At 35.7% G+C, this 25360-nt stretch overlaps 1 protein-coding gene across 4 annotated transcripts in view; it reads right to left on the reverse strand.

Moving 5' to 3' along the window:
* Positions 1–797: 797 nt before the first annotated feature.
* Positions 798–25360, reverse strand: part of SLC6A11 (solute carrier family 6 member 11) — a 121986-nt gene continuing 97423 nt past the window's right edge. For 2 of the 4 annotated variants that reach the window (XM_026680558.2, XM_087954866.1), the window contains exons 9-17: positions 23068–23192; positions 22746–22858; positions 21070–21207; positions 18653–18755; positions 14315–14415; positions 6082–6252; positions 4845–4950; positions 2601–2653; positions 798–2314 (exon numbers count right to left, since the gene is read on the reverse strand). In XM_026680558.2, coding sequence (XP_026536343.2) covers positions 2294–2314; positions 2601–2653; positions 4845–4950; positions 6082–6252; positions 14315–14415; positions 18653–18755; positions 21070–21207; positions 22746–22858; positions 23068–23192 — 931 coding nt within the window. In that variant the 3' untranslated portion in view covers positions 798–2293. Of the gene's footprint in view, positions 2315–2600; positions 2654–4017; positions 4951–6081; positions 6253–14314; positions 14416–18652; positions 18756–21069; positions 21208–22745; positions 22859–23067; positions 23193–25360 lie in introns of all 4 variants that reach the window. The other 2 variants (XM_087954867.1, XM_087954868.1) reach the window with 2 other exon arrangements.

Raw genomic sequence — 25360 nt, forward strand, 5'->3', positions numbered from 1 at the left:
AGATTTAAGAACAGTTTTTATCCAAGTGCAGTTTTGAGTTTGAATGCAGGGTCATAAGATTTTGTGGAATTAAATGGCTGAGAGTAATGGGGTATTTACATTTTAAATTGCATAGAGATGATTGTATGGTTGGTTGTGTTTAGTTTAAATTTTTTCTTTTTTAGTGGTGTTTGTCCAGTTTTTACTTTGTGGAAGAGCACCTCATTTCGTTGCACCCGCTTGCGAGTGTAATGACAAATAAATTCTTATGTCTTATGTCTTATGTCTTAAGTTCTTGGACTATAAAGGTGGTAGTGGGAAAGTTGTACGTTCAAACTTTTTGTTTATGTAGTTTAACAATGATGTAGAATTAGCTTATCTGGTTGTGTTTCCTACTCAGTCTACTTGGTAAGGCTAACATCAAATTTGCAAATCTGAAAGTCACAGCAGTTTGTGAATGAATGTGATCTTATTGAAGACAGAACTGGCATTTATTATTAACACTTTGAAGCTTAGAAAACCATTTGCATTAACTGCATATATAGGGAAAAATAATTTGCAAATAATAATTAACAGTTTTCTAGAGCATTAAAAATATCATTTTACTGTCAGGTGACCAGTAATAATACAAGACTTATTTTTGGCAATTCAACTGTCTAAATAATTTACCCATACTCTTTTTCAGCCAATTAGTTAGTTAATGATCATACAGTTCCTAAAATTTATTTTTAAAAATTTAAGTGGTGTAAGAAAGAGAAAAAAAAAGTATAATCATTTATCTTCAAAAACAACTTTCATCCATGACAACTTTTTTTAAATCTTTCTATGACCCTGTAATTCTTTGCTTCGGGAGGGGGCACTCAGGGAGACTGAATGGAGCTGATCATTTACTGGCCAGATGCCATTCCTGATGCCTACATGGAATTTGCAGCAGATATTTTTTCTTTGCATCCTGATAGAGAAACATCTGTTACTGCCTAGGATTGAACTCCCAACCTTCTGAGTGGGAGGCAAGCATCTTCACCTCTAGACCACCATGCTGTTAAATGTTCCTAAGGACAATAATCATGTAATAATTTGTAAGTTAACATGTGTAAGGGCCACATTTTTGCTGAATTGCCTTCATCCAATGCCTTTTTGATGTCTCACATTCATACATTTACTGCAGGCATTCGTTTGCAAAGAATCCATGGTTACTTTTTGCACTTAAAGCTACTTGAGATAGTATTCCTTCATTAATAACTTTGTACATTATGTGAATATTGAATATCAAAGGGGTGATATATGGAGATAGACTTAAAAAGGCCTTGCTCTTCTTTTGATATATTATGTTAATACATTAAGAAGTGTATGTTCATCTCCTTATCAGAATGACTTGTATGTTGCCAAATTGACCAAAAGATATGAACTTATGAACCATTCAAGTGACACATTGATTAATACTAAGAGTTCAATCAGTGCTGGCTGAAATGGAATAAACTGATTCTATTCAAGAATCAAATTCTAAAGTGGCATTTTTTTATTTTGTTGTGATGAATACTGTTTATTTTTCTGCCAAATAGAACAGACTGACATTCAGAGAATGCTGCAGTTCCACAGGTATACTGAATAGCAAACCACTTTTGCATTGTTGCCATGATAAATACAGGTACGCCAAGTACGCAGTGGATTAAGTAAAGCAAGAACCGCACGTTTACCCATTTTCTTTAATTTTTTTAAAAAGTAAGCAAACAAAACGTTGTGCTTCCTTGAATACCAAATAAAAATTTTGTGTAAAAGTGTACATAAATCTCAGCTCTTCTTTACTTTTGAATAATACTGCATATACTTCAAAAATGAGCATTACTGTTTCCTACTGCACATCAAAAGAAGTTATCACAATGCCATTGCTGATTATCATCTTCACATTTTGTCCCAGAAAAAAAAACTCCATAATCAGAAAATTGAACCAAATTCTCCCAACAATACATTAAAAAAGAAGTCTAAGAATTAAATGGATCAAGTAGTAAATGTGGAAATTAACAAGGACATCAAATAAGAAACATTGCTTTAGACCATATCAAACCACATGAATGTGTGTAAAGCTATTGGTGAATAGCAGCAAATAGGAATCATATTCACAGAATAGTTCTTGAGTTGGGGCATCTGGACGAAAGCAACATTCTACATGTGACAATCCATATCAGCAAATCATCTCAAGACAATGAAAAACAGGTCCTCCTCTTCATGTTTACCAGATAGGAAGGCCTTTTGAATGCAATGGAATTTATGTCTGCATAGGATTGGCTAAAGGTTTCTTTAATTTTAAGACAGGTTACATTACCTGGAAAAAAAACTATATTATGATTAGTAGATGTGGCAGCAATAATTTCTGAGACAATTACTTCACATTTTTAAAAATACCTATACATGAATAGTTTTGATATGTTAAATTATTTAAGAGAACTTTCCGTTGATACTGAAGAATTTTAAATTACATTATTTTAAATTTGTATCTTATAGTAATTCACATGTAATAATAGGAACTCATAAGGAGATTCAGGAACATAGAATACAGACTACCTTCTAAATTAACAACTTGTTTTGTTTTTATTTTTATTTTAAAAAAGCCTGATACTTACCACATCTATAACTTGAAACAGGCAACGCATAGATTCTAGCAATAGGTAATTGTCTATGAAGAAAATATAAATAAAGAAAAAGTCAATAATACAGATTTATCACATATTGCTGTCAAGATAATTTTAAAAAAATCAAATCATGCGTATGATATAAAGACTGGCTTTTTCAGTTCTTTTTGAAATCTATAGAATCTAGGTGGTTAGGGATTACACTGCAAGGGTTCGTTACATTGCGCCTTTCCTCTTCCTTGAATAATGAGATGTAATTAGTTCAATAGATTTGACAGGAGAGATGAAAGTAATATAGAACATATTTGAATGTGCTTTTACCTTACTAAAAGTATATAGTTTTTGGTATGTACGAACCTTCCCACTTTGTATCACCACCCACTTCTTCAGAAGTTTCTTCTAATAAAAAACTTGAAGCATATAATTCATTGTGGGTTTTTCTTTAGTGACATTCTACTTAAAGATTCTTAACTGAAACTGTCTCAATGTTTCCTGCTTTGGTTTTGTTTTTTTTAAATCAGCAAAAAAAAAAAAAAAAAAGCTGATCAAATTCAACAATATTTAAATGAAATCCATTCTTTCTGTAGTAGTTCTTCTGTAATAAATGATATTAGACCCTAGAGTTCAAAGTGTCTTAATATGGTTTAGTTATTTTTAAAATTATCTTTTTAGATTAACCTTTAAAGTAATTTTATCTACTATGTTAGAACTGGTGGATTTTTCCCTAGTGTTACAGCACAAGAAACAATATAGGGATTTATTAAAATTAAAGCATTTATTAAATGCCTTATATATACTTGCATATATCAGTTTTTCAAGTACAGTAATTTTTGCTAGCTACTTATGAAATAACCAATCTTTAAACAGTTTCCTCCAAATAAGCCAGAAGTAGAATTCCCCAAATCTCTGGCCAGCAGATAAGCATGCTAATTGGCATTGTAGGAATGGCAGACTCAAGAGATTACCAATTTGGAGAAAACTGAAAACATTATTTCCTACCATTGTACTATGACTTTTTTTTAATGTCACATACATAAACTATGCATGTCTCTCTGTTAAAAAGAAATCAAAAGTCAAATGCAAAACACTTGAGATAGTTTATGTAATCATTAGGATCAAACAAAGAGGAATAACATTCATACACCAACTCTATTAATATCATAGCATCTTAATAGCTTTTTATGTATAAAAATAATTTCTATGAGAATTCAGGAAAAATATAATTCAAATGAGTTTCCACCTCATTTCTGTAAGTATGTTAAGTAGGTCAGGCAAACAAGTTTAGAGAAGGCATTTCCTCATTTACTTTTTATAAATAAAATATATATTCTGTAATCCTAAGGGAAACCTTAACATGTATATCCATCACACTGACTCAAAGCTAGATCACTTGTATTTGAATACATACATTGAAGAGGCTGCCGATGAAATTCCCAAAAGCTTCCAAGATGACTCCATGAGATGTGGAGCGTGTTATTCAAGACAACACAAGTCCAAAGCAGAAATTGGATTCAAAAGGCTGAGCAGAAAAGCATTGCCTCAAAACCTGTGAAAACAGGCTTGCCAATTGTCAATGTTTGGCCTGGCCAAGGTAGGCTTGTATCATTTCTTTACTTAACAATACACAAGCATGACTGAAAGTGATCAGTGCTCTCGTAAATGACTCTGGTGATCCACAGAAAGATTTAGATCAACATCCATAATATTGGATCAGGCCCCAGTTCAGGAAGTTAGTGTTAAACAAAGCTACATATCTGAAGAAAGTACCCTTATAGATACTAACATAATGACATTGTGATTCCCTTTATATACATACAGTAGAAGCTGAAACGGTTGGACATGCTTACAAATTAGAGGGTGTAGTAACTATACAACACATGCCTTTAAAAAGTGTAAACGTTTTACAACAAATTACACAGATCCTTCTAAGAGCTATAAAAACACTGGAATCACAATATTACAAGTCATCACTAACAAAGAATTCTATTTCATTTTATATATATTTATATTTATAATTGTTACTTATATAATAATTAAAAATCACTTTTAAACAATTATACAAGTTCACTTTAAAATTAACTTGTTAATAAAGTTGTGCAAAACAAGCTGCTTTCTATAATTAAGTGAAGTATTCATTCATTTATTTATGTCTTCATTTTTACAAAAAAAATAATAATAGAAAGTTCATTTAGAAATGTGTCTCTTTTTCTGTAATGGCTGAAATGTTGCCATCACCTTTCAGTTTGGCATCGTAGTCATTTGCTGTAGCAACATATGAACCAGCTCTGATCTTTCCTCTCATTTTCAGATCTGGGCTAGCTACAATTAGTTTTCTGAATCTCTGGAAAATAGGAAGCAAATAAAAAAAGCCATTAGATATTTCGGTCGTTCTTATAATCATGCCAACTCAATAAAACCTAGTTCACATATATTGCCCTTTTGAAGCACTGGATCTTGAATATATCAGGGTTTTAACTTCATAATATATTTTGGTGTTGCATGGTGCAAATTTAAAACTCTCTCTCTCTCTCTCTCTCTCTGTGTGTGTGTGTAAGCAAGCAAGCAAGCAAGCAAGCAAGTAATATGGCTATGAGGGCTTTGGATTGATTTGGAAGATATGTGACAGAAAGCATGGGAGGATGAATGCAGCACCAGTCTATACCTCATTAAAGCAGTCACATCTCCTTCCAGGATTAGACAGCTGTAGTGACAGGCACAGTCAAAGAACAGCATATTCAAAAGCACCTCTTTGGAAGTGAATCTGAGCCATACACAGCCCTAGAAATGTATTCTCCATTCATTCCATAATAGATTGCTTAAGATAAAAATAATGTTGCTATGATGTGCATAAAAGAATGTCTTCTTCAGTTCTGAATACTCCCCACCTAACAGTTCTCACTTCTTACTAGAAGCTTACTCTACTGTTACCTCAATTTTCTTCCCTCCTTCCTTCACATTTTGGTTTTAAATTATTTCATGAAATATTTTTCTTATGCTTGTGTCAACATATAAACATCATATAAACTATCCCTAACACTTGTAACAACATAATAGAGATTATTCATTTGTTGCCCTCAGTTGAACACCATGGAATAAGTCCTTAAATAGGCTTGTGATTATTTAAAAAGTAATCCTCCTAAAATGTAAACATGTTGTTTAGGCAACAAAAATGTCCACTTTTTCATCCTCCCAAGTTGCCTCTTGGTTGTTCCTCAGATATCTCCGTAACCCATTCTCAAATCTAGGGTAAATTAATAAACTGATTGCTAACATTTGACACCTGCACCTGTTGTATCACAATAATAGGGCACAAATTCAGGTAGTCAGAAGTCCATAAGTTCTGAAGTACTGCCAACAGTAGGTTCATTCAGGATTCACTGAAAGATGTATATTCTAATTTTTCTTCCTGGGCTTCTACCTGGAACTGCTCATCTACTATATCAAACTGTTTTGTAATAAAAAGAAGCATCACCTCCAAGATGGTTCCTTCTGATTTCCACAGTTTTACACAGATCCACAAAGGAATGCAGACCATGGAGGAGAGAGCCATCATCCATCCAATACCATAACCCCAGTCCGGGTATATATATACGTTGTTGTACTTCAAAGGTTTATATTTCACCAGGAAAAATATGAAGATGCCCTGAAATAAGGAGGAATGTGTTACATATCCTTGAGAAAAAAAGATAGAGAAATCTTGCTTAGGAAACTCCTTCATCCTAGTAAATTAATATAGCAGGTCATATTTTGGAAGACAGACAGACAGCAAACTATCACTGCTGTTTTTTTCAATTTCAACACTTACATAATTTGAATCTGTTTCTTTTTTTACCCAAAGGAACCAGATTTCACTTTGAAATCCAAATGAGCTTTAATTTAAATAACAAAGACATAAAGACTTCTTTTCAATTTGGTCACAAGTTGCATTTGTGCAGATTGACTTAGGGCTTGTGAGTAGAATATGTTTCCATTTGCATACTACCGAGATGATTTTTCCTATGTCTCACAAACCTCTCACGACATGTCAATATATGCAATTTCAGGTGGCCTCAACTTGGAGAAAAATATCAGAACTGTTAGGTATAACATTGATACCAAATATGGTTTGGGTGAATAAATATATAAAACTTAGATATCATGGTTTAAGTGCTTATCACTTTAAGCACAATGCAGCAGGCAATTAGCCGATTAAGGGTGCGGTTAGAAGTTACTATATAAGGAAGCATTAGAAGCTGGAAAGCTTACTGGCTGTTACTGTGTGCTTCTGTAACTGTGTGCTGCTGCGACTTACTGTGTGTCACTGCGACTAACTGTATCTTGCTGTGACTAACTGTGATTACTGACTGTGAGTGCCTGTGACTGAACTGTTATTGTTTGCTGATTTACTGCAGTAATTCTACTGAATATCCAGCGTTTGTTTCTCTGGAGAGTGAAACCGGAGAAGGAGAAGATATCTTTATCGGCTGATAAAGATATTGCAAGGACTCTTAACTTGGACTATACTAGTGAGTCTTACTGGATGGAAATACTGTGAATGAATTAATGGACTGAATGACAATGCTTAAACTCTAACTGGATTAAAAACTATTTAAACTACAAACAGTGTTTGTGTTCAGTGTGTGTATACTCTGGGGCCCTTCCGCTCTCCTTTGGTTGCCTGGCTTGACTACTGCTGCAATACTCTTCTAGGGGTTAATTTCCAAAACCCTAACATTGGTTATGGGCCCAGCAGCATAGTCTAATTAACCAGGATATAACAGAGAGAGTTGGTGTGAGTTGCACATTACTGTAAAAACAAACTGTTTTAATTAGTTTAAAATAGTCAAAATATCTGAAGAGTAATGGCACAAGTAAATTTGTCACAACTGTCCATGATATCCAGGCTGGATGGAACAAACTATGTTTCATGGTCAATGAAATGTAGTTTACTTCTACGCAGAGAAGGTTTGTGGGACATTATAGCAAACCCACCAGATGTGAGTAGCTGGGATCCTGCTAATGATGATGATAAAGAAAAGTTACAAGAATTTAAACTGAAGAATGAGCAGGCTTTATGCATCATAGGACTGACTCTCTGTGATCAGCAGCTTGTCCATATTCGTGGAGAAGAAAATGCTGCAAACTGCTGGGAGAACCTCAGGAAGATTTATGTTCGGGACAGTGTAGGAGCACATATAAATCTTACACGGAAGCTTTTTCGAACGCATCTTCAGAGGAATGGAGATATGTTAGTTCATTTAAACTGTATGAAGAGCATTTTTCAAGATTTGCAAGAAAAAGAGCTTATATTTAATGAACTGCAACAAGTCTACATAATATTATCTTCATTAGATCAAAGCTATGATGACTATGTGACTTCGTTAGAAGTATTGCCAAAAGAAAGCCTCTCATTAACCGAGATTACAGGCAGGCTACTAGAAGAAGCCAGAAGAAGGCGTGAGCGTGACGAGCTGAGAGAAGATAAGAAAGAAGAGAAATTATCTTCAAAGTTTGAAAGAAACCAGCAAAGCAAAGTACAGCACCTGGAAGAAGAGAATTTATCTTCAACAGCATACACAATTAAAAAGTGTTTTAATTGTGGAGGCAGAGGACATTTGGCAAGATTTTGCAAAAAGAGAAAAAGCCAGAATGTAAAAAAGCCAAAGAAAGCATTTGAACTAGCCATGTTTAGCAACTCTGATGTGAAGAATAATCTATGGGTGGTTGACAGTGGAGCATCCCACTGCATCACAAGAGATAAGACAAAATTTATAAAAATGTCTACAAGTTCTCAACATATATCTCTTGCCAATGGCTGGAACCTGAAAGCGAAAGGTCAAGGTTTTGCACGTTGTCCGTACATAAACCAGGATATAAAAATGCTGTATGTACCGCAACTAAAGTTTAATTTGCTTTCAGTAAGGGTATTAGATAAATTAGGTTATGTAATTACTTTTAAAGATAATAATTGCATAATTGAAAAAGATAACAAAAGGGTAACTGCAGCTTTAAATGGAACATTATATGTCTTAGATAATAGTAAGAAAGGGGAGGCTCAAACTGTATTTAATAATATAAAGCCTCATGATGAATGTATCCATTTATTGCATAGGCGTTTGGGGCATGTAAATTTTAAAATGCTAAAACGTACAGTTGAGTTATCTGAAGGAATAAGGTTAAAACCTTGTGATAAATATTTGCGTTGTAATGTTTGCTGTGAAGATAAGAGCAAGGTATTGCCTGCAAATAGGCTAAATGGTTTCAAAACAAAAGAACCTTTAGAAGTAGTATTTGCAGACATAATAGGTCCAAAGAAACCCAGTATGGGGGTGCTAGATATATACTGAGCATTATGGACCATTATTCTAGATATGGGTTTTGCTATTTAATGAAAAGCAAAACTGAAACATATCAACATTTTTTCAATTGGCTTAGGTTTGCTGAAAGAAAGTCTAAACGACAACTGATAACCCTGGTGACAGATAATGGTACGGAATTTATTAATAACAAATTCCAGAACAGACTTAAGATATCTGGAATAGAGCATAAGAAGTCTGCTCCATACAGGCCAGAACATAATGCTTTTATTGAAAGAAGAGGCCAAACACTACAGGCAATGGTTAGAACAATGTTAAATGATTCTGGGTTACCTGATTCTTTGTGGGGGGAGGCTACAATGTGTGCTAATAACATATTGAACAACGTTGTTAATACAACAACAGGTGAAATTCCATTCACCAGGTGGCATGGCAGGAAACCTGATCTAAGTTACCTGCACACATTTGGTGCACCAGCATGGGTGCATATTCCTGCACAACTCAGAAAAAAAGGGGAACATAGAGCTAAAAGATTTTTATTCGTTGGTTATCAGGCAAACCATAGGGCATATAGATTTTGGGAGAAAGGCACATCTAAAGTGTTATGTAGTGCTAGTGCCCAATTTCTAGAACATGAAGGATGGGAGAAATTAGAACAGGATGCCAATAAAGATGTAATTATTGAATCCTATAGAAATCCCATTAGTTATCCCTGTAACTTTAAAAATAAAGTAAAGAGACAAATACAGGATGAAATAGTGCCCATAAAGGAAGAAACAGATTCAATAGCTGAACAGGATGAGGAAGATGAACAGGTAGTAGTTCAACAAAGTCCTCCTGTAAGCCCTGTAATTCCCAGAAGAACTACACGTATATCTAGACCGCCTGATAGGTACCAGGCTAACACAGTGTGCCAGATTAATCAAGTTCCTAATTCTGTTGAAGAAATTAAAAAGTATCCTAATAAGGAAAAAGAAAAAATGGTATGCAGCAATGAATAAGGAACTGAATTCATTAAGAGATATGAAGGTGTATGAAAATGCCAAATTACCTGTAGGAAAGAAATCCATTGGCTGCAAATGGATATTTAAGGTAAAAATAGATAAAGATGGTAATTTAATCCATAAGGCAAGGTTAGTAGCTCAAGGTTTTAGGCAGAATGCTAATGACTACGATGAGGTGTTTGCACCTAGTCTTAAGGCAGCAACCTTGAGAGCAGCTTTAGTGTGGGCAGCTAGTAAAAACTATATAGTTAACCATTTAGATGTGGAAACTGCTTACTTGCACGCCCCATTAAAACATATTATTTATATGAAAAAACCTGTTGGTATTAAAAGTGAAAATAAGGATAATAATGATTGTTGGTTGTTAAAGAAAAGCCTCTATGGTCTTAAACAATCAGGCTATGAATGGAACCAGTATATTGTAAAGGAACTAGACAATATAGGATTTAAAGCTGGTTTAGCCGATCCATGTCTGTTTAAGAGGGAGACAAATGGGAAAGTATCATTATTATTACTATTCACAGATGACATTGCATTGATAACTGAAACTAATGATGAAGCAAATAAAATAATAGCATCATTAGAAAAGAGAATAAAGATCAAGCAATTAGGGGAGATAAAGAAGTATCTCGGTTTGAATATAAAGAAAACACGGAAAGGTTTTAAGATATCTCAGGAAGATAAGATAAGCAAATTACTAAAAGATTACAAGATGGAGCTTTGTAAGCCGGCTAAGACTCCAATGAGTCAGGAGTTTAGCAACACTGATGAACAAAGCCCTGAGTTTGATAAGGTGATTTATCAATCTTTAATTGGTAGTTTGAGTTATATTAGTAATTGGTCTAGACCAGATATTTCGTACTGCGTGAATCAGTTGGCTAGATTCAATTCTGCACCATGTGAAAGACACTGGAATGCAGCTAAGAGGATATTAAGATATCTTAAAAAGACAATGAATTATTCATTGTATTTAGAACCAAAGGGTGATTTAATTCTGTGTGCTTATGCAGATGCTAGCTTTGCATCAGAAAGAGACACTAGAAAGTCGACTTCAGGAACAGCCATAATGCTGGGTAATACATTAATAGGCTGGAAGTCAATAAGACAACAGCATATAAGTTTGTCTACTATGGAGGCAGAATTCTCCTGTTTATCATTGTTATGTACAGAATTAATAATGTATAAAAAAAATGTTAATTGATATAGGTATAACTGTAGATTATCCTATAATTATACATGAAGATAATCAGGCAGCAATTCAAATGGCCACAAATATTGGAGTAAAAACAAGGAGCAAGCATACAGATCTAAGATACCTAAACGTGAGACAATCTGTAAGAAGTAAGATGATTCAGCTAGAGTACTGTATGTCGGAGGACAATTTAGCTGATAATTTTACTAAAGCCCAAGGTGCCAGTAAGCACCAGGAGAGTTGTGAAAAATATGGGGTTAGATTGTAAAGATATTATATATTTATTTCACCCAAAAGGGGAGTATGTTAGGTATAACATTGATACCAAATATGGTTTGGGTGAATAAATATATAAAACTTAGATATCATGGTTTAAGTGCTTATCACTTTAAGCACAATGCAGCAGGCAATTAGCCGATTAAGGGTGCGGTTAGAAGTTACTATATAAGGAAGCATTAGAAGCTGGAAAGCTTACTGGCTGTTACTGTGTGCTTCTGTAACTGTGTGCTGCTGCGACTTACTGTGTGTCACTGCGACTAACTGTATCTTGCTGTGACTAACTGTGATTACTGACTGTGAGTGCCTGTGACTGAACTGTTATTGTTTGCTGATTTACTGCGTAATTCTACTGAATATCCAGCGTTTGTTTCTCTGGAGAGTGAAACCGGAGAAGGAGAAGATATCTTTATCGGCTGATAAAGATATTGCAAGGACTCTTAACTTGGACTATACTAGTGAGTCTTACTGGATGGAAATACTGTGAATGAATTAATGGACTGAATGACAATGCTTAAACTCTAACTGGATTAAAAACTATTTAAACTACAAACAGTGTTTGTGTTCAGTGTGTGTATACTCTGGGGCCCTTCCGCTCTCCTTTGGTTGCCTGGCTTGACTACTGCTGCAATACTCTTCTAGGGGTTAATTTCCAAAACCCTAACAAGAACGTTCAATATGCCTAAAACCACTTCAAGTTTGGAATATTTACTTCTGGAAATAGCTAAATCACAGCAGTTTGATGTGTTCAGGACAGTATGGAGTTGAGAATTCTGCACGTGTTTTGCTGCAGTGCATTTCTCCAATAAAACATTGTTACAATAATGCATATATTATATATACAACTTAATACACAATATTCAAAATGTACACAACTATACATGGGTATATACAGAAAATGCATTATAACATAAAAATCACTTGCATAATTTGTGAAAACACACATAAATGTGTTTATACAGATACACATATATTTGGATGAATATATAAAATGCATATAAATTTCATATGAACTTTAAAACATTGTTAAACTGTTGTGAAAATTACCACAGTCATACATCACTGTCTGTGTTGATATCAGGTTTTCATTATTATTTTATCACTTCAAAAATACCTCTGAATCATCCATTTATATTATTTGCAATCTTGCATTTGTATGTATGTACCGTATTTGCCGGCGTATAAGACGACTTTTTTGCCCTGAAAAACATGCCTCCAATTGGGGGTTAGTCTTATATGCCGGGTCGCCTTATACGCCGGCAAATAGTAATTGGGAAGCACTGCGGCTGCCCGCGGCTGAGGCACTTTTGCGCACCGTGGAAACGAATCCCATGAAGCCGAAAGGAGCAGCCAGCCTTCTCCCAGCTCCCAAGGAAACGAGGCTCCCAAGGAAACGAGGTTTTGCCTTTCCCTTCCCGAGGCAATGCGGGACTGGAGCCGCGCGGAGCCGCGCGGAGCCGCGCCAGCGGTAACAACTCCTGACAGCCCCAGCCGGATACCTCAGCGGAGCTCGGGCGGTGCGAGCCTCGTTTCCTTGGGAGCTGGGAGAAGGCTGGCTGCTCCTTTCGGCTTCACGGGATTCGTTTCCACGGTGCACAAAAGTGCCTCAAAAAAAAAAAAGTGCAAAAGTGGAAGGCGTGCAGAAGAGGGGGCGAGTATATAACAAACTATATTTTGAGTGGAAATGTTGGGGGGTCGTCTTATACGCCGGGTCGTCTTATACGCCGGCATATACGGTATGTGTATATATAGGGAGTATGTTTCTTTATGTATGTGAACAGAATGGGACAACTTGTCATGGCCAATTCACTATGGCCAACTCACATGGCCAACTTGCTTTAGGACAACTTGCCCCGGCCAACTCATTGTGGAACAATTCACTGCGGAACAATTTAATAATATATTTATTTAAAACAAATGATTTTTTAAAATTTTGCCATTTACATTTCATTCTGTCCCTCCTTTTGCATCTTTTCTTTAATGATTCTATTCCACTATGTCTGTCCTGCAGTGAGTTGGCTGTGGAGAATTGTCTTGTAGTGAATTGGCCACGGCGAATTGGCCATGGCAAGTTGGCCATGGAGAGTGGCTGTGGTGTATTGTCATAGACCCTTCTGTGAATGTGTTTATATGCATGCTTGTGTGCATATCCACCCCCATTCACACATTTTTTTGTATGTATATATAAATCCATCAATTTTCTCTGGTATATCAGTGGCACTGTGAAATGGTTAGTGCCATCAAACCAAGTTAGTTTTATCAGGAATTGAGGGAATGATACAGCAAGATTTGGAGACAAGTCTTATATGAATCAATTAGGATTCAGTCCACCACATCCTTGTCCAAGTGCTCCTTAAAGGCAGATTAGTAAACTCCTATGCCATATAGGAAATGCCATGTATTTAGATATAAGTTAAATCTCTTATGTAGTCTATTATTGCAATATGAATTAATATACAAAGAAACAGTGTGGTTAGGGCATCAGCTTGGAAATTGGGAGGCTCTGTGTTCTTGTCTTTAGGCACCAAAGCATCAGGTGTATGACCTTGGACCAGTCACTGTCTCTGAGCCCTAGGAAGGAGGCAATGGCAAGTTACTTCTGAAATCTTGCCAAAAAACTTTGGGGCCTGTCCAGGCAGCTGCCAGGAGTAAACACCTACTCAAAGGTACACACACACATTAAATATGGCAAGAAACAATGACTTGCCCAAATCGGGGTGCATTAGGAAAAAAAAATTAAAAAATCTAATATAACACAATCAATTAAAAAAATAGCTAAGTAAATGGAAGAATATTTCATAAGATTTTTTTTTTCATTTAACCACTTGAGATTTGTTGCATTCTCCTTGTGTTATCTACTTCTACAAAATAATTTGAAAACCTTGCCAGAATCTTACTAATTGTGTTCTCGTATTAATCACATATTTTATTACTTACTGCACAAATGCCAGGAGTAAGCAACATCCAACACCATTTAAACATTATCAGCGGTCTGTACCCGATCATATCTTCAATGTTGTCATAAAACCGATTGCTTCCTATGCAAACCAAAAGAGGAAAGAGTGAGTGTGCATCCACGAACACTTTAGTTTCAATCTAGTGACAATGCTTCTGGAATGCTGTAGTGACACAGACGTTTATATACACTATTTCTGAGATCCACCATTTCTCTGTGGTTGTCAATTTATGCCTGAAAATGGAAGGCAAAGGCAGCTGATAAAAATGTGGCTGTTGCTGGAAAGAGACATTGCCCATTATTTAACTGGGCCTGGTACAGCTGTAACTACATCAGCTACAGCAATACAGTTCTTTCGTGTGCTGCTTTTAGGCCCCCGAGAGTGCTCTTGGCATGATGTCTATTGTGTCACTACACATCTGACAAAGGGATGTACAAGGCTGTCACTCTTATTTTTCTTTGGAGCCACCTGGGAACAATACTGTATCATGAGGTTATGCCACAAGAGTAGGGAAGAGCATAAAGCTTCCTGATGCCACCACCTTCCAAATGTAACCCCAAAACCAGATGGAACCTATTGCCAAAGATAAAGAGAGGCTCCAAGGGGATGAAAAGACAAAGGGAAAAAGAACAGCAAAAATATCATGTTAAGACATTTTATTAAATGTTTAACATCTACGTGAAGCCATTGGAGGAGGTCATCTGTAGCCATGGGGTAAAATATCATCAGTATGCTGATGAAGTCAGCTGTATATTTCTGCCCCTGGTGAAGTAAGCAATAATACTGATGTCCTATCTTGGTCCTTGGAGGTTGTAGGAGTTTGGATGGGGAACAACAGGCTTTTGTTCAATGCTGGCAAGACTGAGTGGCTTAGGGTTTGGGGAATACATTTGGAACCAGGAATATGGTTATTAAGTCTAAGTGACTTAAGTTCACTAAGTCTAAGTGACTGAAGTTCACTAAGTGAAAGTTCAACTATGCTTACAATCTTACTTCAACTTTTATTTGCTTCACAGGACTGCAAAGGTTATGCCATACAAGACAATCACTGAAAAAGATTATTGTACCCAGAGGTGGTATCAGCAGGTTCTGATCAGTTCTGGAGAACCAGTAGCAGAAATTTTGAGTAGTTTTGGAGAACCGGCAAATACCACCTCTGACTGGTCCTGCCCCCATCTTTTCTCTGCCTCCTGAGTCCCAGCTAGGTCTTCTTTTGTTGCCCTGCACAGGAGAATAGAGCTGGAAAGCAGGTTAGTGGAGTAGGGAGGGAATGGGATTTTGCAGTAACCTTCCCCCAGGAGTGGGGTGGAAATGGAGATTTTACAGTATCCTTCCCCTGCCATGCCCACCAAGCCACACCACACCATGCCCACCAAGCCACGCCCACAGAACCAGTAGTAAAAAAAATTGAATCCCATCACTGACAGTACCATAGATCAGCAGACATTACACCTCTGTTCAGCAAGTACACTGATGACCAGTTTGTTTGGGACTTCAATTCAAGGTGCTGATATGTATAAAGTCCTGAATGGCATGGAGATGGGTTATTTGAGAGACTGCCTCTCCTCAATCACATCTTTCCATCCCAGTCTGGCAGAAACCACATGTTATAAGTCCCATTCACAAATGAATGCCATTTGATGGGATCCATGAGAGATCTTTTTCTTACACTGTACAGCACTCACTCTTTGGGAGATCATGTTGCCTGAAGTCAAACTGGCCCTGACCTGGTTGGGCTTCTGGAAAGTCCTGAAGACATGGCTTTGCTAACTGTCCTAGGGATCCAGTAAAAGTAGTCTAGAGTCTGTTGGGGAAATTAATGGTATTCTCCCACATATTATGTTTACTGATTGTTAATAGTTTTATTGTTTTTTAATTATTTTATTGTTATGATTTTGGCTATTCTTTAAAATTATCTTTGTGTTTTAACTTCGTAAGCTACCTGGACTCATGAAAATACAATGGGAAGCTATATGAAATCAATCAATCAATAAGATCTTCTATTTTCCTTGAAAAATGTTGGGATATTTATTCCATTTCACTGAACACTTATTTTGGCAGATGATGAGCATCTATGTACCTAAACTGAATAACTCTACAAAAAATTCCCAAATTAAACTGGAAAGTTGTATTAAACCATTAATCCACGAAAGTTGGATGAGTTTGAGTATTTTAAATATTTTTGCATCTGCATAAAAACTCTTTTTAAAATTAATTTGGACAATCAAGCCAAATTGACTTGATTTGAACCATTATTTTTTTGTAGTCAACATCTGACTTTAACTCAGATGTACATAATAATAGTTTATGCTTCAAACTGGCTTCTACAATTCATGCAATAGTTACTTGAATAAAATATTATGTTTGCTTGTATACTATAGCAATACAGTTTTAATGCATTAATTGATAAATCAAGGGACACTCTTTAGTCATACTTTATTTAATATACTGGGCCATTGGTTCCTGACCTATTCCTCCTCCATTGCTGTTCAGTGTGAATTCAGCTTTCTGAACTATTTTATTATAAGAGCATTTTAGGCAGTCCACATATACAGGGCTGCACCCCATATACTTAGTCCTCTATGCAGTTCACACATTTACTACAGTCTGTATTTAATTCTTGTAAGTTTAATTTTTTTCTTATATTTATAATTGTTTCTATATTTTTATGTTTGTGGTATTGGGAGCGATTGTGATGACTCCTTTCCCAGACAGTTTCCCAGGTACCTCTACAGATGTCAGCTCGGAGGAACATGAATCAGTTCTAACAAGTCTGGAAAGGAGTTGGTCAATGGCTCTGAGGAGCCATCTGATAAGGATTTAGCTGAAGCACAGCTGCAGTAGGACCTCAGGTGGAGAAACCACATAGCTACAACCAATCAGTGATGCCTTCTTCACCTGATCCGAGAACACATAGGGCAGAGAAAAGGCAGGAGCAGCTAAGGCATCCCAATTACTTGTGAAGAAGAAGCCTCACCCTTTTTAATGAGCTGCACCAGAAGCTGGCTATTTAACACAGCAGACAAATGGCGGCAATGCTGGGAACAACATGTTTATTTCCTAGCTGTGTTTTTCCTGTTGTGATTCTTCCTTGCTTTGATTGATACCAGGCCTTGACTTTGATCATGCCTTGTGAACTTTACACTTCCCTTGCCCTTGAACTCTCTTGTATTGTGGATTTAACTTTGCCCGGTGGGTTTATCTCATTTGGGAAACTTTCAAGTGCCTTGTAGACTCATTGGCCATTGATTTGTGGACTAGCATTGGTCTGCTTTTGGCAGGACTAAATTGGGAAAGTTCTGGGTTTTGGGTTAAGGGAATTGCTGGGGAATACCCTGTTTCTCCAACAATACGGACTCCCCCAATAGGAAGTCCCAGCATGTTTTATAGGCATGAAATGAAATTAAGCCCCTCTCCCCAAATTAAGGCCTATATTAAAACATGCGAAATGGGGGGAAATGGTGGGGGGGGCTTGCCGTTAGGAAGTACTTTTGTGGCACACCCGGATATGGTGCTGCCTGCGTTGACCCCGATACGAAGTGCCCCACCAACGCCGAGGTCAACATCCAAGCCGTTGCCACCCACCTGCCCAAAGATGCAAGGGGGGAATTAAGTCACCCCTGAAAAGACGGCCTAGCCATTTTTTCGGGGCTCAAAAAAAAAATAAGACTTGGCCTTATTATATGAGAAACACGGTATTAATAAACTCACTAAATCACTATTATGCATGAGTAAGTGAGTGAGTGAGACAGCACAGCCACCCAGAGTCTCTTTGGATAGAGTGAGAGGCGGCATATACCTTTAATAAATAAATTATAGAAGTATCAAATTAATTAATTAAACAGTCACAAAAGAGTCAAGGCATTAAATTTGCAGTCTGTATTTAGCACCTAAATGCTTAGAAAGAAGGATGGGAAACAATATTTATCAGAAGGGAAAATCCTTAAACCATGCCCTTTGACAATTCTAATCCTAAAATTTTGCCTCAATTCATACATTTTTATTTGACAAGGTAAATTATGGCAATAATTTCTGTGGGAAGAATTCCAGAAAGATGGAGGCAAACCAAGATAAGCTAAATATTTTGTTTTGTTGCCCCTGCATGATCCTTTCTCTGCAGAAGGCCAGAAAAATTTCCCCAACTACTCTTTTGAAAAGATACTGATGACTATGTATATCTAGTGTATATTTAACATGTTTGAGATATATTTGTTTAATGAGAAACAGGATATAAATAATTGATATCAAAAATACATTATTCAAATTATCCGGAAAAGTATTATGTAATTTCAGGCAATAATATCAATCGTTGACTCACCATAAAACCAGCCAATGCAGATACATTCAAATATAGCCACAAAAAGAAGACACATTCCACTAGCAGCATAAGAATCAAATAGCTGGAAAACATACATTCCACCCTGAAAAAGAAAATTAACAAATAAAAAGGTTGTGGTTTTGTAACATTTTAGTGTTAAAAGTGAAGATTATTTTCAGATAGAATTCACTGGGAGATACCATGTAATTTTTCCAATTATAACTGGAAAGGAGGAAAATACAACATTCTTCTCCTTTGCCCAAGTTAAGAGGAAAATTATTCCCTTAAAGGCATTATTGTCATTGTGGGACGCCTCATTTAGTGTAGTAATATTAGTCTCACAGCAAGGATTTACCTTACAGTAGTTAAAAGCTAACCTTCATCAGTAAGTTTAGGTAAGAGACATCTAATAAAATGCTTGCTGTTCACTCTGCAATACAGCTCAAAGTAAAATTCAGTCAACAAGAAAATTTGCACAGCGTTTAAAATGTTCCTGAGAAATTACACAGCACCAGACCAGATATTACAGTTCTTTTCAACAGCAGTACATTTCCTCCCTAAATTTAACTCACTGAATGATTTGGGGTTTTTTGACAAAAAAAATTGTAATGAAAAACCTTATGTGACAGTAAATGATGCAACAGTGCCATTTGGTGGACCATGATACATATTGCAACTTGATTGTCCTTTGCAAATCACACATTCTGGAATGCATTATAGTCTTTGAAACAAAAGACATAGAAACAAGGTGCTTTGAAAAATTCTTTTCTGATTTTGCTAAAATCTATTCAAAACAATTGGGTAAGCAGCTGCAGTAATAAATACATTGGGTTTGCCTCAGAATCATGAACATAGGCCTCTAAATAATATTTTCTGGAGAGTGACAATAGTGATGTAACTCCCATATCCTTTTCCAGTCACATAGAGCTGAACATTGTGAGTAAGACTTTGGTCTCTTGTGTAAAGTGGAGCTTAACACATGTCTCCAATATGGCTGCATGCATATTTTCCACTGAAAGAATCTTCTACACCAGGGATGTCAAACTGGCAGCCCAGATGTGTCATGCATCATGCACAGGCCTTGCCCATCCTGCCTCCGTGAAGGGAAAAATATCGTAAAACATCACATGATGGCAATGTGATACCGCGAGTTTGACACCTTTGTTCTATATTATCTGTCCCCACCAAAACCTGACACTAATCACATATCTCTTCGGCAATCAGATATTTTTTTAAGGTTACTTATTTTGTTTATTTAAGGTATTTCTATACCTTGCTTTTATGTAAATATTTATAATACTATACATTATATTTCCTATACATCACAGATGTAGCCATACAGTAGCCATAAAATCAATTCAAAATAATAGGGAAAAAAGTTTTAAACAATCAATATATCTGAAAAAACGGGTGGGGGTGGGGGGTTAATGGCTGGATTCAACAGACTAAATTATTCCTTCCAACACCAATTTTATGATAGTGCCATAAAATCAGTGTTGGGAGGGATAATTTAGTGTGCTGAATCCAATTCCCTGTTCAATTCATGATAGTTTTCATAAATGAGATATCAATCATGGCAGACATGTAATCAGCAGTATAAATGTAACAGTAGCTCAGAGACCAACATGTCTTCTTAAGCTCATATATCTTGGATGGAAGGATGTAATTGTTCTTTAAGGTAACCTGATGGTTTACAATTAAGCCATTCTGTGAAAATAATGAAGTAAAATCTTGATGAACAACATCAAAAGCAACTGAGGGTTCAAATTTCATGTCTCTTGGTAGAGGTTATCCATCAGCGATTAAAACAGATTCTACCCTATTCCAGTCTGGAACTCTTTTTCAGCCAATACAAAGAAGTTGCTAAACTCAGGATAAAACTAAGTTCAATTTAATGTTATGAAATATAATTACTATATGGTACTTTTTGCCTCTGTCATAAAAAATACAGTCAATGGCAATTCAATAGTTGATTACTAATATGATTTTTCTTATTAATTCAATTTATTTGTTTTGTATGTTGTCATCCATCCCCTCCCCTACCCATCTCATCTAGGTGATTCTGGGCAACTCACAACAGTCTGTAGTAAAGCATAATCAATCTGCTGATTTGAGAGATTTTGTATGTACAAAAATCTGATTCACTCTGGTGAATGGCAAGGGCATGTTGAAAGGGATAATCTGGTCCTAATCCCTAAATGACTTTTCAGATCAAGACCAGCATTTTCTAGGATATTAAAATACATTTGACAAGAAGATTTAATATTTCTAAATGATTGGTAATTTATTCCAAAGCTATTTTTTTATAATTATTTCTGGTTCCAATCATTTATGAGTCATCCAACATGATTCATAGAATTCCCAATTCTAATTTTTTTCCTACTTCATAGTTGTGAATGTTATTAAATATATCTCACCTCAGTTAACATGATTAAGCCAAGAAAGTAAGACACAACTGAAAGAGCTAGAATCAACATTTCTCTTCTGTATCCCCTCCGGAAAATCTTGGGGTACATATCCACCACTGCTGTCACAAGACTTTCAACACACACAAACTGTATAAAAAAACAGAAACAAGGCAAACAAATATATTCCTATTTATATAGCAGTAATAAGTGCATGAAATGTTTTGTAGCATTCACAGCCCAATGCTATAGAGAGCTTTATTCAAACTACACAGCGTGTGAGGCAAATTGTGATTCTGATTAAGCATATTGCTGGTTTTTGGATTCGTTTTAGTGAAATCGACCATCCTTATTATTCTTCAAAAAGATGCACAGGACAGATTTTAATAGTTTTCTCAGCACAAAATTAGGCACTAGATTCCATTTTATTTCTTGACTCTGTGCTGTGAATAAATATTATTCAGCACTTAAGAGATATTCTGGGCTGAAGACAGTGCTCCATTTTTTTTTATCCCCATCTTCAAACTCAACAGTACCAATTATATGTCCTTGAAATCTAATCCTTCAATGTGATTAAACATTTTTTAATTCTTTAGTTCACTGTCCTAAAAGTCAGTGACTTCAACAGGTACATGTCTATCTCTCGACTCTACCTTAGTGGCTGGTACATACTTCCACTCTTTTAGTACCACTGTTTTCCAATGAACCCATGGCTCCAGTGGGAGAACGGGGTTCATTGCCTTTTCTCTATTAAGTTCTTGATTGTCAACCTATTAAATTTATCAAGTTTAGCCTGTGATTGAGGCCCATTATTTTTAACTCGTGTTATTACACATTTGCCTCTCTGTTTTCTTTTATTATTTCACAAACAATACCACTTTGGATGAATTAACAAGTCATGTATGTTTATATTGGCAAAGAACAACTCTTACTATGTAGCAATTCTATATTTTATGGACCTTCACAGAAATTAGTTTGCTGTGATGACCCGGGGCATGCACAAAAGCAATACAGTCAAATAATAGTAGGAGTCCCTTTATTTGCTCTAACTTTGCCCCCAATGTCCTGGTTACCTTCTGGACTGGAGAAAAAAATCTCCCAGGAACAGCATTTGGCTGCAGAGATTCAAGTCCAAAACATTGTCAACAAAACTGTAACTATAACTCCAATCAAGGCAAGATGAGGTAATTAGTCCAGCAGGGCAATTCCAGACGTGAAGGAATGGCAGTAATTCAACCCAGTTGGGAGGATGCCAGGAATGCAGATAACCAAAGTCAACACAAGATAAACTCATGTTTGTTCCCAGCAGACGCCACACTCAGCTTGCATCTCTTTTAAACTCTCTTCCCAGGTGTGCCTAATGAAGGGAATCAGGGCCCTTTCCTTCCCCATAAGCCATGCAACTCACGTCGCTCTCTTCTCCATTTCTCTCTGCATGCCCTAGGATGAAGAGGGGGTGGGCCTGGGTCTTCCTCTGAACTCTCCCTTGTTCTACCTGAACTCTCCCTTGTTCTAACTCTCTCCTGCTCTACCCAGTCAGACTTTGCCCTTCCCAGTTTCCTCCACAGCCAACAGAGCCATACTCCCACTTCCTGTCAGTTGTTTGTCTTCCTTCTCAGATTCAGACTCCAACAGGGGCATGACATTTGCAATGTTTATAACAGTTTTACAGTAATTGTGATTTGTACCTGACTATCTAATCCAAGGAATATAAGCATCATGAAAAACAAAGTTGCCCACAATGGAGAAAGAGGCATCATTGTTACCGCCTTTGGATATGCAATGAAAGCAAGTCCAGGTCCTGAAAGTGAAATAAAGAGGAATTAGATACATAAATGAAGATTTGTTCATATATTGATCACATTATGAATATTCCCTATATGTATATAATTGATGGCATGGGATGGATCATATCTCTTTATAGAAAATGTCCAACTTCTTTCCTGAGCAATTAACTTATCTTCAAATCCCATATTCAAGTAGACCATCAAATATATTTGTATAACTTACCTGACTCTGCAACTTCTGCTATGGGAACCCCCTGTTCATAAGCCATAAAGCCAAGAACAGAAAAGATGGCAAAACCAGCCACAAAGCTTGTACCACTGTTCAGGCAACAGAGCATAAGGCAGTCTCTATCAAATAAAGAGCAAAATCATCGTTTAATTTTAAGTGCTTGACTTTATACCACAGTTTTGGAAAAAAAAATTCAGAAAAAGAAAACCAGGAACTTCCAGTAGTTTTCAATGTAGCTTATTGGCTATACTTATAGTACATTCTTATAGTCAAATGGATTATAGTACATTTTTATCACACTTAGCATCATCAAATTCTACTGTTCTAGATATCAGAGATATCATCAGAGATTTGATGAGAATTTTAATGACACCTCTTTTTTTACTTAGTGCCCAAAATGCACCACTAAATTGTTTGGGTGTTCATTGGTAGCTTTTGTCAATATTATTTTCCATTTGGATGGGTTTTTTTTTAAATTCAATGTCCTCTCAGAACATGAAAAGTTCTACAAACTGCCTCACATAGAATGTAATTATCATAGTGGCTTTATGGAATTTCAATATTGTATGACTGACTACTTTATATTGCAAATGCACAGCAACATTCACATGTAAGTTCTTCTTGCAAGGCTTTAAGGAGAAATGCAGAACCAGAGCAATCTGAAATGTAGTATTACGTTAAGTTAAGTGTATAATTTAACATTCAAATAACTTGTGATTATTGTAATTAATCATAAATAATCTCTGTTTTCTACTTTCTTCGGAATATGATATCAGTTTGTGTAGGTAAACGCCTACAATATTTGAATTCATGGTTGTCAATCAGTTTGAAAAGAGGGAAGATTGTGTTAAGAAACATAAAATCTTGTGACACCTTAAAGATTGACAGGTTTGTCAGTTTTAAATGTACTTTGAAGATTTATATTCTTTAAGGACTTATCTTAAATACATTGACAAAAATTCAATATTTTTACCTGACAAGACAGACAAAATACAGAATGTGAATTATGGGAAAAGGATGTTTTACTGGATCTATGAAAGAAATCATTAAAATTAAAAAATTAAAAGGGAATTAAAAATAAAGGGAAATGGAAATGATAAACAATGACCTGGAAAATATTTTATTTATTACAACTAAGGTTTGTTAAAGCCTTGAAGGGGTTGTGAAGGAGGGGTTATGTGATGGGATATAGAAGAATCGAAGAGAAATAATCCTAAAACAATATTTAATTGAATTAAAGGTTGTTAGACATAAAAGGAAGGAAAATAAAGTTGATCAAGGTTAAAGTAAGACTTTTTGTTTTTGCAATGCTCTGGCAACTTTTTATGGACTTTGTGCTGATGCCAGGATTGATATTCTATCAATTTGCTTCTAAAAAAGGGGATGAGATACGGGCTGAAGAAATACCTATTTAACCTTATAGGTGATTAAAATATATTAAATTTATTTATATTTGAGATCATGAAGGTTGGAATACATTTCTTTATATATTTCTTTTCTTTGTTATATTTTTTATTTTTTGCAATTTTTATTGTTTCTTTCCCTTTCTATTCTTTCCCTATTTGTATTAGTTTTTACTATTGTAATTAAAATTCTTAAAACATTACATTCAAAAGAAAGATCCAGTACTGATGAATGTTACTCATTTATTTTATGGTTAATATAATATTATTAAGTATTAATATTAATATTATTATGGTTCATTGCACAATTAGACAGATGTTCAGACTGGATTTGCCATTTTTATCTAACTATCAATCTCTTCCGATGGATAGGAGAGGTAAATGTGGATACTTGATAGTGGTTAAAGGTATCATTGCAGGATGTAACCTGTTCCAAATAAAAAAAGTCTTTTGCAATTGACTGATGGTGATTTTGTCAATGCCAATGTTGTTTAAGTGATGCACCAGTTGTTTTGGGATTATAGGAGCCTGTTAATATTAGTACTACCTTTGCTTTCAGTTCATGTCAGTCTCAGAGTCTTAATATAACTCTTAATACAAATACTTTGATTTTTGATAGCTTCCAAGACATGGAAGAGAAAAAAAGGTGAGGCTCTAAGGCAAAATCTGCTATCTATCTATCTATCTATCTATCTATCTATCTATCTATCTATCTATCTATCTATCTATCTATCTATCTATCTACCATCATATATCATGTCATATATCATATTTGGAATTTATACCTTATTTTAATGTCTAATGTTATTAAACATGTTATTTTAATATTCAACATTTCATAAACAAAAGCCCACTAAATCATAAAAAATCTTCTGATCCTCAAA

The sequence above is a fragment of the Notechis scutatus genome, chromosome 2 (genome assembly GCF_049901735.1).
Source record: "Notechis scutatus isolate UNSWTSFEM ecotype Mainland chromosome 2, rNotScu1.2, whole genome shotgun sequence".
Taxonomy (NCBI): Eukaryota; Metazoa; Chordata; class Lepidosauria; order Squamata; family Elapidae; genus Notechis; species Notechis scutatus.